The sequence below is a fragment of the Cydia amplana genome, chromosome 21 (genome assembly GCF_948474715.1).
Source record: "Cydia amplana chromosome 21, ilCydAmpl1.1, whole genome shotgun sequence".
Lineage (NCBI taxonomy): Eukaryota > Metazoa > Arthropoda > Insecta > Lepidoptera > Tortricidae > Cydia > Cydia amplana.
Window position 1 is genome coordinate 8,420,152 of NC_086089.1, and position 13,738 is coordinate 8,433,889.

The 13,738-nt window shown below is 37.9% G+C and overlaps 3 protein-coding genes across 4 annotated transcripts; all 3 read left to right on the plus strand.

Annotated features, from left to right (window-relative positions):
* Positions 1-340: 340 nt before the first annotated feature.
* LOC134657800 (protein psiQ-like) lies at positions 341-5,376 on the plus strand. 2 transcript variants are annotated; one of them, XM_063513361.1, is made up of 5 exons: positions 342-648; positions 715-2,633; positions 3,333-3,493; positions 4,159-4,274; positions 5,163-5,376. In XM_063513361.1, the coding sequence occupies exons 1-5, from the start codon at positions 585-587 to the stop codon at positions 5,369-5,371; spliced, it is 2,469 nt and encodes an 822-aa protein (XP_063369431.1). In that variant the 5' UTR covers positions 342-584; the 3' UTR covers positions 5,372-5,376. The 2 variants fall into 2 exon arrangements, with proteins under 2 accessions (XP_063369430.1, XP_063369431.1); XM_063513360.1 differs by having other exon boundaries at positions 341-2,633.
* A 303-nt stretch (positions 5,377-5,679) lies between these two features.
* On the plus strand, positions 5,680-7,141 carry LOC134658209 (uncharacterized). Its single transcript, XM_063513818.1, has 3 exons — positions 5,680-5,835; positions 5,968-6,084; positions 6,168-7,141. Exons 1-3 carry the CDS (start codon positions 5,742-5,744, stop codon positions 7,139-7,141), a joined length of 1,185 nt encoding a protein of 394 aa, XP_063369888.1. The 5' UTR covers positions 5,680-5,741.
* A 1,819-nt stretch (positions 7,142-8,960) lies between these two features.
* Positions 8,961-11,210, plus strand: LOC134657894 (uncharacterized). Its single transcript, XM_063513473.1, has 3 exons — positions 8,961-9,070; positions 9,498-9,641; positions 9,967-11,210. Exons 1-3 carry the CDS (start codon positions 9,007-9,009, stop codon positions 11,154-11,156), a joined length of 1,398 nt encoding a protein of 465 aa, XP_063369543.1. The 5' UTR covers positions 8,961-9,006; the 3' UTR covers positions 11,157-11,210.
* Positions 11,211-13,738: the final 2,528 nt, after the last annotated feature.

The window sequence follows — 13,738 nt, forward strand, 5'->3', positions numbered from 1 at the left end:
GCAATACCTTATTCATTATTAAGCCGATTAAAATGTATAACCCTAAACCGGCGAGCGTGTATGAGGAATGTTATGAAAGTAACGGAAGCGAAAGAGGTAAGTCAGGATCGTAGCAAGTGGAAATCCGTAGTCTGCCTACCCCTCCGGGAAATAAGCGTGATTATATGTATGTATGTATGTGAAATTTATAACCTCATGTTTTGTTGTTATATCAATAATGAATGAAGATAAACGAGCAAGCTTAACGGCCGACCGGTCACTATGCCCATCGTAACAAACAATTTAAGAACCTAGTTTTTAGGGAATTAGGGGTCAAATTTGTATGGCAAAGAGAATATACCAAACCTTCTGCAAATGTATTGGAAACAGCGGTCGCATGGCTCATAAAATTTTCTTATTTAACTTGTAATTGTCAATTTCGTTCATAATCAAAAGCCTTAATTAAAAATTCTACAAACTTAATGTAGCGGGTAAAATTAAAAATAAATATTTTAGTACCTTTTTATTAGCTCACATGGTGCGTGAAATTTTCTAATTAACTTAACTTTTTAACAGTCTGAAATTTTGGAAGTATTTAGTTAGAAATGTTCAGGATCGCGACATTTCTAACTTTACTGTGTTTTCTTCGGCTCGCAAGATGCAATTTCCGTAAGTGTCTTTCTTTATTCCATTATCTGACTGTCTATTTTCCGTTAATTCTCCATTTTTCCGTAGGCACGTGCGTTCCGAACACGCAGTTTTTTCTGAATGACCGCATATGCTACTGCGACGGGAAAGGCCAGTGGACTGAAGCCAGCTGCCACAAGCTCTGCACGCCAGGCCAAACGGTGTGGCACGGCTGCAGCCAATGCGTCTGCCAGGACAACGGACAGCTCCTCTGCAACAATATTAACTGTTCGGAGGACCAAAAATCAATCCCAGTCACGAAAGCCATTAATTCTATAGGACACTGGTGCACTCCGCTAAGAATATACTACGTCGACTGTAATGTCTGCGTCTGTCCAGAGTCAGGCAGAACCGCCAATGTACACTGCGTCAAAGATAGCTCTTGTACAGCCTTAAGAACTCCCTCTATATCTGACCTGTTGGTATCTAACAAAAACACATGCAAACCAAGTGTATTGTATGTCTTCCACTGTCTCCAATGCTTATGTTCTGACGAAGGAATCTTCAGCCTTAACAATTGTATAGAAACTTGTCCATCCAAACCAAAGCCAAGTCTATCACGTACATGCACACCTCACTCGTTCTACAGAAACGATTGTAACGTATGTATGTGTCCAAGTAACGGGATACATAGTGACTCTTCCTGCACTCAAGAAGTGTGTGATGGCACATTTAAATTTAAGGTTCTCCAAGCCTTAACATCAGAAACAAAAACGTGCATTCCTCACCAGTTCACCTCGCCTCAATGTCTGTACTGCCATTGTAATCCGGACGGAACGATTAACCAACAAACATGCTTAGAACTTAACTGCTTAAAAACATATTTCTATGAATACAGCGTAAGGAGCACTTGCAGTCCAGGAGAAATGGTACCGTTCTGCACGGAGTGCTTCTGCCTCCGCAACGGTTCAACGCATCATGATTACTGCACCAGAGGTTGTTCTTATCGATCCAAAATACTGACTCTGGAAAACGTTTTCAGAGACTCTAAAAATCATCCACTACTAGACTGGCATGCGTTTGATACAACCTCTAATGCATTGACATGCGAACAGAATTCAATGTACTTAGAAAACGGTAAATACTGCCTATGCCCCGATAGCCACACTAAAGAGAAATCTTGCTTACCCTTTAAGAAATCATTAAATCTCGAAGATCCTGTGTTAAAGTTTGATTTCAAAGAGAGTAAAATAAATATAGACTTCAATAAACCTTGCATGCCAAGCACGTTCGTAGAATTTGACTGTAACACTTGCTTTTGCTCAAAAAATGGAAGTATTGATCCTGATTGGTGCACCTATGACGACTGCGAAGTCATACAGATAATTCAAGAAGCTCAAAAAGCTCATGGGCCTGTGGCTAAGGAACTACCAACTTGCACCCCTGGATCTATAACCGAAATCAGTTGTAACTTCTGCATCTGTCCCGATAATGGTCTGTCAAAGGACAGAGCGTGTACAAAAAACCGTTGCGGTGACGTGGAAGCGGTAACCGCTACAGACAATTTCGACTGCGATCCGTTAGAGTATTACGAGGTCGACTGCAACATTTGCTTATGTCCTAGTGACGGCATCAAGAACGTGGCGAAGTGCACAAAGAATATCTGCGAAGACAATTTCCTTCGATCCGGCGCGTGTGTCCCTGGCAAGCTATTCAGTGAAGAATGCAACATCTGCATATGTCCTCCTGACGGCACGAAAAGTGACAGAGTTTGTACGAAACACGATTGTAAAAAGGCTGATACATCATGGAAGAAGATATACCAGTATTCCAACAGCATTATAGAAGAACTCCCGGATAACGGAGATGTCAGTGAAAAGAAGTTGGACCATTGTTTCCCAGGCGAGCAGTTTACAATCGACGGGCGCTTTTGCGTGTGTCCTGAGATGGGTTTCAGAATGTATGCGACATGTTCCAACTCCGTTCACGAAGGAGATGAAAATAATCTGGATAAAAAGGATAGCATTGTAAGTACTTTTGTTTGTAATCTTTAAATGTTTGTGATGTGATTTATTTCGGCAATTGCTTACGTTATACCTACCTATCTGTAAAATGTTCGGATATCTAGTAAAGTAATAATCAGTAAAACATCAATAGTTAAAAAAAAGGGAAGCAATGATGCATCACAAATAATTGTATAGGTCGGGTCGGGTCTTTAGTCTATCTGGAAGTGTTTGCTGAAAATATCTCACGATTGAGAGCTATCTTGACCTATAGGCCTATTAGCATATCAGTGACAATACAAAAAATGCAATGTTGTATCATTGTCTGGGTCTTGGCGAGTAGATGAAAAGGTACTTTAAATTAAAATAGTCCGCAATAAAGCATTTTTTTGCTAATCGTACAATTGTTACAGGGAGAACGGGTTACTTACATCTGGGAGACCGAGCTTTGCTCGGAAAACATATAAAAACTAAACATTGTGCGTTTTCCCAGAATAAGACCTACCTAGATCGATTTTTCGCCCCCGAAAACCTCCATATAGCAAATTTCATCCAAATCGTTAGAGCCGTTTCCGAGATCCTCAATATATATATCTATAATAATACCTTTAAACGAGCAATTCTTGTATATTTATTTATACATATATATTGCTCGTTATATAAGATAAGTACCTACGTATGTTATTACATAGATGTATTCACCTACATACATATAATTTCCAGGATATCCCAACAAACACGAGTTTGAGTATCGCTGATGACTCTTTCCCGAGTACGCAAAAGTCAGAACCTGATGGGGAACGGTGCTTCATTTACAACAATATGTCATCATCAGCGAATGAAACGGGTACAAAATGTACACCAGGATCTCTGTATATTAAGGGGTAGGTATGCTAAATACGCATTTAACATTAGGTACCTATAATTTATAAAAAAGGCTGTTAGCAAACAGTTCTGTTAAATAAACGAATTTACAAGGTAGATATATCTTTTCTTAGCGATATTTAATCACCATATTTGGTAAATTCATATTTGGTAAATAATCCCTAATCCAATTAAGAAGTTAACTAGGTACGTAAGTATAAGTTGGCTCCGTTCCGTACCAAACTTGACAGTTATTAGTCAGTGCGACTAATTTTTTTTTTCTGACCCCATGTGGGTCGATTTTTATTTATTGTCAGATTTTGAGAAAATTGGTGGGTTTGAAGGCTCTGGCTGGTCGGAATAAACATGAAATCCCAACGTGGGACAAAAAAGTATCAATACATAAATTACTGTTCAGTTATGGAAATTCCACGTAACTCAGTGGAGGATTTTGTAGGACATACCTACGGTGAAATTGCGCTCATGTTGTATTGTACAGAATAGGGAACTCTATCTATCCACCAAATTTAATCATAATCTGCCGAAAGAAAAAATCGTCAACAAAATAAAAATCAGTCCCAATACAAAATGGAAACTAATTGTTCGCAACTCGTAGCACGGTATAACATTTCCCAATTCGTAACCAGTTATTTGCAAACAACTTTGCGTTGTATTTTGTTTTCAGATGTCAACAATGCCTGTGTCCCGTCGTGGGTAACATAGAGTATTGCCGCTCTTTGAATACGACGCAATGTAATGCTACTGGGCTCTCATACATGAGGACAGTGAGAAGCAGTGGAGGTGAGCTTACTCGTACTTTTCAATCTGGCTGTTGTAGACCTACATTTAAATTTAATAATTGTACAATATCTGCCCTACTAAGCCAAACAGCGGTACCTCAAAAGAAAATTCATTGCTAACTTATACTTTAGATTCTATAGCAAATAGTACCATTTTCAAAATCATTTGTTTTTGAGATAACGCTATTCGGCTTAGGAGGGCAGTATTGTCCACATGGGTGGCCAGAACACAGACGGTTTATAAGTCAAGAATTAAAATCCCACTTCTGACACCACATTAGATTGGCCTTTATAAAAGATGAACGACGGTTTCTCGTGTAGGATTTTAATTTATTCAATTAAGTAAAAAGACAAGAACAGAAAGGACACATGTGCAAGGAATAGACCGTAGAGCAAGAGAGCTAACACTCAGTGCTATATGTAAAATTTTGTAAATATTTCAAGCACCTGTTACTGTTTGATCTCTGTTTGGCCCGAGGGTGAAATGGTAGAGAATGCCTTTGCTTTGCTTTGAATGCTTTTGTGTTTGATCGCCTTTTGTACAATTTTTACTGTGTAATAAAGTTTAAATAAATAAATAAATGCGGCTATGTGACCCATAAGTTATTTTACGGTTTATTCTATCGAATTCAAATAAAGTCAAAAATATGATGTCTGTGAAAATTAGTTCTAAATGTTAGGCTGTCCATCGCAATCCAACGCGGCAACGCAGCGAGCGTGATGGGCACCTTTGCGTCGGGGGCAGCCCGGGATGGGTTTTAGTTGGTTGTTATTTTTTACATATTTAGTTTGTTTTTACATATTTATATTTAAGTTTCTACAATAAATTTATAGATTTGTTCTAAATGTTGTGTAAGTATTTTAACAATTTTAACTCTTTATCTCGCAGCCCGCACCACAGTCAACAAAACGATCGAAAAAATAGCTCTCGCGCCACACCAGCACACGCGCTACAAGTGCGCGACGAACGGGACAGAGAGGGACGTATGCCACGTTTGCGAGTGCGTGCAGGACATCATGATTCGCGAGCACTGCTTCAGCAGCACCGCAACATCATGTGCAGGAGTTGAACCAACGTTTTTGAGAGAAAGAATTTAAAATTACGATTGTTTTTTACTGTATCATACTTATCATATTAATTATCAGAAAGGCAAATGCTAATAATAATTTATTTATCCAACACAATCGAATTATGTAAAAAATGGTATTGGGCCGATTCTGTTTTTTTTCTGGATTTTTTTCCCTAAGAATTAGATAAATGTTGGCCAATTTGAAGATCTCAATCTAGGCGGAATAATACGAAATCTCAAAATCGGGCCAAAACATTTTTAGGTAGTTATGTAAAGTTGTAGGTAGGTATGTATTAGGTTCTTTTTAATTAGTGAGTATCGTTGGTGTAGGTACTTGAGTGCATGGAGGCATGAACCGTCTCATTCTCTAATTGGATTTGATTAAAATACGAATTCAAATGTTCGAATGGTCTTTTGTAAATATGCTTTATTGTATACTCACACTTATATTTGTATTAGAGAATGTGTTTCCAACACGTTCAGAAATTTCTGGTAAGACAGCCATTACAAAATTATTAAATGCGTTTTCAGAAATTTGATGCAAAATTGAACTTTGGCGTTTATCTTATTTAATTATTAATAAAAAAAGAACTTGGGTAATTGTTAAGTTTATGATTTTCGCAGTTAATTTAGTGACTTTGGAATCATGTAACTATGGAGATACCATCGAAAATTTATGTACCAAGTGTGAATGTACAACTGAAGGGGTGTACCATTGCAAGGCAAGAGAATGTGATGAAGGTCTGATATTTTACTCTCAAGCATTATTTTTTTCATATTCTGATCAACCTTTATTTATTTTAATCAACACCGTTTTCCCCCAGTCCAAGTAATCTACTTAAAGAACCCAACAGCATGTCAACCCAACGTGGTATACAAGCAGGGCTTCACAAGTTGTATGTGCACAGCAGAAGGCCTATGGCCTCACACAGTCTGTTACGATACCTTCGGTCAGCTGCCAATGGAGTCAATAAAGAAAAAGACATGTGAACCCCAAGGATACGTCCAAGTTGAGTGCAATATATGCAGATGTAATGATAATGGGGAAGTAGATTCTACACGTTGCACTATCAATGAATGCGACGTAAAAAAACCTTATTTCAGGAAGAATAACGAAGCAAACCAAGCAAACAAAGATTTATTCGGACAGTGCCTAGTAAGGCACTGGTATTCTTTAGCGCCATGTCAGTTTTGTTACTGCGTCGACACCAACAAGCTGATGTGCAGCACCAGTGTAATACAAGCTAAAAGACAAGGTCAAATGAATTTAGGGCCGACTGCCTTAGTACACTGCGGACCTGGACTTATAAAGGAGATTGCTGCCTTGGTCCCACATCAGCAGAAGTTGAGAAGTATACTATCATCCAGCGAAGATGAAGTTTCGTCAAATGGTATGGACGTTAAAGCTAGTCAAAATACGGAGGCAACTACACAATACGACCTAAAGGAGGTTGAGAAGAAGATAAATAAAGTTAAAGCAATAACAGAAAAAATATCAAAGCCAGAAGATGGTCAGCTTCAGATGGCTTATTATGATGTTGAAGAAAACAAAATGGACGCAGATGATATGACAATAGATATCGCAGCCACCTTTGATGCTAATAATCCGAGACATACAAAACAAAACGGAGGACCGCCCATGACATATACTTACGATGCTTTGGATGCTGTGAGACGATCGCTGAAATTAGTTGAAACCGGGAAGTGTAAGCTGGGGACGTCTATTAATGTTGAATGTAATTTTTGTCATTGTTTGAAGAATGGCAAAATGCTTTGTACTGACAAGAAATGTGATTGAAAAGCGCCTTATGTTTTTACTATTATACCTACAGTCAGATGACAACCAAAACTCACTAACTATACTGAGCACAAGTTCAGACCTATAATGAATCGCATTGGTATCAACATTTAAAACACCGTTTGTTTTTGTTTATTAATTTTCTTGCAATTTATTTTATTAATAAAAGTAGCCTCACCTGACGATACATACCTACTTGTCTAACTACCTTCTTTATTTTCATCGCATATTTCGTGGACCCACCAAATAATTCTGGTCGATGGTTATGAACCAGTTTCGAAACAGGAATTAATATTTCCAATTTGTAAAGTAACTAGAAATAAACGATGGATCCGTATTGCAGATTTTTTTAAACCAAAGTAGCGCTACTTGTAAGTAGGAAAATAATGCCAAATGATATCTGAATAAATTTGTACGTTGGGTGTCAAGTGTCAATATCACGGTAATGGAAAAGCGACTGCAAATAATCTCATACATTTATGAGGCTTTTACAGACGTTGCAACTGCAGTAAATTTAATGGCATACGTTTTTAGATTCTTGGCTAGTAGGAACAGAGTAGGCTGGCCATTAACGTATAATATCTAAGGACGGGCTAATGGGGCACTAAAAATCGTACTAGTTCAGCGGTGTTACGGCATTGTAAGTAAGTACCTACCTGCGAAGATATTGGTTTACCTATTAGAAAAAAATCCCATTATTCCCATGATACGCTCCACACGAAGTTTTCATTAAAATATATAATTAATTATTTTACAGTACATATGGGGCTACTTTTCCGCACTAGTGCGTAAAATAGCACTTTTCGTGCGTATGTCGAAACTTTAAAGTGCCATATGTACTGTAAAACGTTGTTCGATACACGTGCGAGTAGGTAATTCGCAACTCGTGTCGATTTAAAACACTCCCTTCGGTCGTGTTTTAATTTATCGCCACTCGTTTCGAATTTCCTCTTTTTCGCACTTGTATCGAAAATAACTATTACAGTACATATGGGGCTACTTTTCCGCACTAGTGCGTAAAAGCATGTGCGTGCCCTATGGCACTGCACATGCTGAGATTGGGACCCTTTGCCTCATCATAGATTTAAGTTATATGTTAAGTTTAATTGATAAGTTTAAGTTTATTCTGTATTTCTAGTTATTTTTTCCTGTTTGTTTTGTAAGGTGTTGCAATAAAGATTTTTTATTTTATTTAAAATAGTACTTTTTGGCTAAGTAGAAGCAACGAATTCAATCGATCGACCAAATGCCGCTTGCGATAATTGGTGACGTTTGGACAGGCCATTAAGTCCGTGCTTTATCGTGACAATATTTCACAGTATCTATCTATCTATCTATCTAATACCTTTAAACGAGCAATTCTTGCATATTTATTTATTTATTATATATATATATATATATTTCGGGGATCTCGGAAACGGCTCTAAGGATTTCGATGAAATTTGTTATATGGGGGTTTTCGGGGGCGAAAAAATCGATCTAGTTAGGTCTTATCTCTGGGAAAACGCTAATTTTTGAGATTTTATGTTTTCCGAGCAAAGCTCGGTCTCCCAGATATTTAAATTTATAAAACGTGCTGTTTGCGTGGACGTCTTTTCTACTAACAAGTTTGGTGTGTTTTAGCATATTTTATGCTGAACATGGAATAAGTACCTACGTAAAAACTGTGTTGGCACAATGTTTTGACTCACGATAACAAAATTCAATTCTGTTATCACTTCATTAATTATCAAAACCAATTAAAATTCTAATTAATTAAATCTGGGTATTCAATTTCATCCAATTACATCGAAGGTAATTACTATTTTAATGCATGGAAGGATGCGTTGCTAAGACTTATCGAATTTGCCAGTTGATATTTCAAGATGGCGACCACAGTTTTGTGGTTAATTTCTCTGGCTTTTACAATTGTTATTAGTGTAAATGTTGGTAAGTATGACCACTCTTATAGGTTAACGTAATGATCTCTTTACGACACCAAATATAGACAAAAAAGCGAATGTTTTATGTGCTGGTTTTATGGGACAACTTTTATTAAGTTGTCGTTTTTTATACACCGGATATTTTAAATTAAATCCTACTAATATTCACTTCACATAAAAAGAGCGCAGATACTGGAATTTGTTTTTAAGCTACTGAATAAAATATTTTTAATTTAATTTAAATGTAGGTGAGTATATATCTTTTTTTATTATACTCAAAGATGACTTTTACCCGTTTAGTCCAGATTTGTGCTCGTCACAATGTTTTCCGAATTTTATGTTCTTGCAATAGGTATATTGGCGATATGTTGACTTGGTAGATTTTAATATCAATTCACGTCGCAGTTTAAATATTAAATCGAGACTTCCTGCAGAGCAAAGTGAAGTGATACGCCGCCATCGCTGCGCCAAGGGAGACAAAATCCTGAACGACTGCAACTGGTGCCGTTGTAACAGCGGCGTCTACAATTGTGAGGCCCGAAACTGTAATCAAGTCGACGTGTTTGGACACTTCAATGGTAAATTATTTCTTAATTTATTGAATATTACGTCATATATACCATACATATACCTACAATGTGCCTACAATAGATATTGCCTTAAACCATGGTCAGAGCAGGTATTGCCTGCCTCGTTTTACTAAACATCCTCACTTACACACATTTGGCCCGCAATCCTCTATTTCCCAACCATGAATTCGACTCCTACAGACAGAGCGCCGATTGACTTCAACATCCACAAAACAATTTATAATGACTGATTATTTATTACAACAATATTTTTACGTAATAGTTAACGTAGTTTAGTTTCCTTTGATAATTACTTAAACCAATTCGTCTATAGATGCCATACGAGACATTAATGTAGGCATGGAAGGTCACGGCGCTTGGCGCTCAATCCCCCAGGCCTGCGAGCCCCACGTGCACTACCGCCGAGGCTCCGTGCTCTGCGTCTGCGGTGAGGACGGCATCTGGCCAAACCCCATCTGCCGAGACGTCTTCCAAGTACTCCATGCCGTTGCGGTCTCCAGCGAAAAAACCTGCGACCCCATGAAACTGTATCTCCAAGGATGCAACGTCTGTTTCTGCCCCAGCACGGGACAGTTAGATCCCGAGCTATGCACCAAAAAAGAATGCGACGAAGACGACCCAGTAATGAAAGAACGATCAACAGAATTAGGGGAGCCCGTAGATGTTTACGCGGAGTGTACGGTGGATCAGAAATACCAACTAGACTGCCAAACCTGCACTTGTTTGAGAAATAACAGACTTTTGTGCGGAAATTGCACGGACACGAAAATAGAAGACCGTTATTACTGCCAATCCGAGCCTCCTAATAAGATATTCAATGTCGATTGCAATTTGTGTTTCTGTGATAGTGAAGGTCGAATGGTATGCTCGGCAAAACGCTGTCTTGGTAATGTAAACGCGTTAATAAGAAGGCGTTTAATGGACGTAGATGAGCGCTATTTCGAGTTAGTAGACCGCCCAGTAGCTCTCCACACTTGCAAGATCGGAACCAAGTACAGAAAAGGTTGCAACACTTGCGTTTGCTTGAAACATGAATCTGGAAAAACCATGTTCGCGTGCACGGTGAGACCTTGCAAGAAGGAAGAGTCTTTACTGAGAACTATAAGGGAAGGCTGCGTTCTGCAGACGTCTTACGAATTGAACTGTTTAAAATGTTCCTGCGTTACGGCTAATGATGAGAAATGGCAATGGTGCGAGACTGGAAGCATATGCTCGAACGTGAAAAGTGAGAGTGTAGAGTTGAGCAGCATGCACGGTTACTGCGAGCCGTTGCATAATTACGTGAATGATTGCAACAATTGCCAATGCCTCTCTGACAGTCAGACAGTAATGTGTACTGACATGAAATGCGACAAGGCGGGCATATCTGTGGAGATAATACCGATGCTGCAGCATGGTTCCAACTGCCCGAAAGGAAGTGCTTATAAAGTCGACTGTAACATTTGTTATTGTTTGCTCAACGGGAATTCTTTGTGTACAACGCTTGATTGCAAGAAGGAATGAAAAGGTAAGAGGGAATATTTAAACTTAATTTTAAGAATAAAGTTTCCAATGATATTACTTGTCTTTTTCTTTACCTTACTTTTATACAAATAATACTGACGTATGTATATGGTCGACTAGTTTATACCCAATGATATCTAAAGGTGTGTGTATGTATGTTTATAGAATAATGAAACTCGCCAATAAGTGTAACAACTATATTGAAAGAAAACATCGAAATAAGACGTGGATGGTAAACGATTATTAGGAATATAAATATTTCTAACTATATAGCGCTTAAAACAACCACGCCTTTAGGGGTTGTGCACAAATCACGCGAAGTATTTTCGGCTACTTTTTACCCCCCCTTCCCCCTTGGTGATATTTGGCGAGGTTTTTGGCTACTTAGTTTCGTTCACTGTAGAAAAATACACGTGAGGTCTCCTTATACCCCACATCCCCCAACGTGATCTGTCGTGATTTTTTTGTGACCCCCCTCCCCCCTATTGAACCTTGCGTGATTTGTGCACAAGGCCTTATCTTAAATAGCCACCTTTTCATTACAACTTAACTTTAAAAATAAAACAAGTCAAAATTTTGATCGTAACTTGTACTCGGCATATCAATATTTCATTTGTATATTGTGCATTACTTTTATAACCAACATAAGTATAGTATATTAATAAAAGTAATAAGTACCTACATCAATTACATCATACGCATAAAAATATATATTAAGATCAATGTGGCTAATTCCGTCATAGGGCCTATTCCGTCATAGGGACTATTCCGTCTACGAGCGTATACCTATTTCTTTAATTTTCAATCGCAGGAAAAAAGCCATCTACTTTTGATTGCTCAAACTGAAAAAAAGCAAGCGCTGCTTTGTCGATTAAATTATTAATTGTATTTGTTGTTCAAGAAAAACGCTAGTGGGCGGAATAGATATGACGGAATTAGCCACATTGACACATTACTCAAAAGACATTTCAAAAATAAAGTCTAGCTTTTTCTGTCACAGGAAATTAAAGAGACAACAACATTTACACTTATTTATGTTACTTCCATATATATTCCTATACCTACGAAGAAATCTGTTATTTTTGATTAATTTTTGCATTCCATTCATCTCTGTCATACTCGTTGTTAAACATGAGCTTGTACCTTTCTCTTTCGTTAAGCGGCACGTCAGCAGGGTTGGGCAAAATACTGGCTTCCACGTATTTGAAATACAAATTACAAAATACATTTTTAAAAGTATTTGAAATACAAAATACAAACTACTTTGGTGACGGGTATTTGAAATACAAAATACTAATTACAGTGTTTAAAATAATGTATTTCAATTACAAAATATACCTTTATTTATTTTTTTGTTTAGCATTTAGTTTTAACGTTAACGAATATCCTTTCATATAAACTTATAGGGTCATTGCGCTAGTTTTCGTCCAGCTCTAGTTTACGTCCACTTGACGAAATTTGAATATATACCTACATTCCTGCAAAAATTTGGACTGATTTCAATCCTTATGTCTAAGGCGTCTAAGCAATATATCTGTCTACATATAACAATGATATTTCGCAAAAAGGAAGCGCTGGTGGCCTAGCGGTAAGAGCGTGCGACTTGCAATTCGGATGTCGCGAGTTCGAACCCCAGCTCGAACCAATGAGTTTTTCGGAACTATGTACGAAATATCATTTGATATTTACCAGTCGCTTTTCGGTGAAGGAAAACATCGTGAGGAAACCGGACTAATTCCAATTACGGCCCTAGTTTACCCTCTGGGTTGGAAGGTCAGATGGCAGTCGCTATCGTAAAAACTAGTGCCAACGCCAATTACTGGGATTAGTTTCCAAGCGGACCCCAGGCTCCCATGAGCCGTGGCAAAATGCCGGGACAACGCGAGGAAGATGAAGATTTCGCAAAAAGTAGTAAATTAAAAATGAAATATATATTTGATAATCCGTCAAGTCGTCGAAAACTAGTGCATGGACGGAAACTACTGCAATGACCCTATCCCCTAGATTTAAACGAAAAGTTCCACGCAGAAGTTGACCTAATATAGATCCAGTATCCAGCCAATGAAAATTGTATCGCGGCTGGATCGGAGGTTCGCGGTCGGCTCACAGCTTGTGCGAGAGATTAGACATTATAGGATTGTAGAATTTAATAAAATGTATTTATAGAAATTTATTTTGAAGCTTGAAGTATTTGAAATACAAAATACTAAATACACGTGAGTGCAGTATTTGAAATACCAAATACAAAATACTTTTGAGGTAGTATTTGAAATACAAATACAAAATACTAATTTGTATTTCAAATACATGTAATTGAAATACTGCCCAACCCTGGGCACGTGCACATTTCTCGCTTGCCGAGGTGCGACTAAAAGCAACTTGTACAATTTGCAGACATTTCCTATTAGTACAATTAGTAATTTTTGAACCAGAGAACATACATTTTATGGATCAATATAACCACACATATTTAGAGACATTTCCTATTATTTAGTTAACCTTTTGGAAGCCAATGACCGATATATCCGCACCGTAGGTTCAACGCCAAAGACCGATTAATCAGTCACAGACCACAGAGCAAC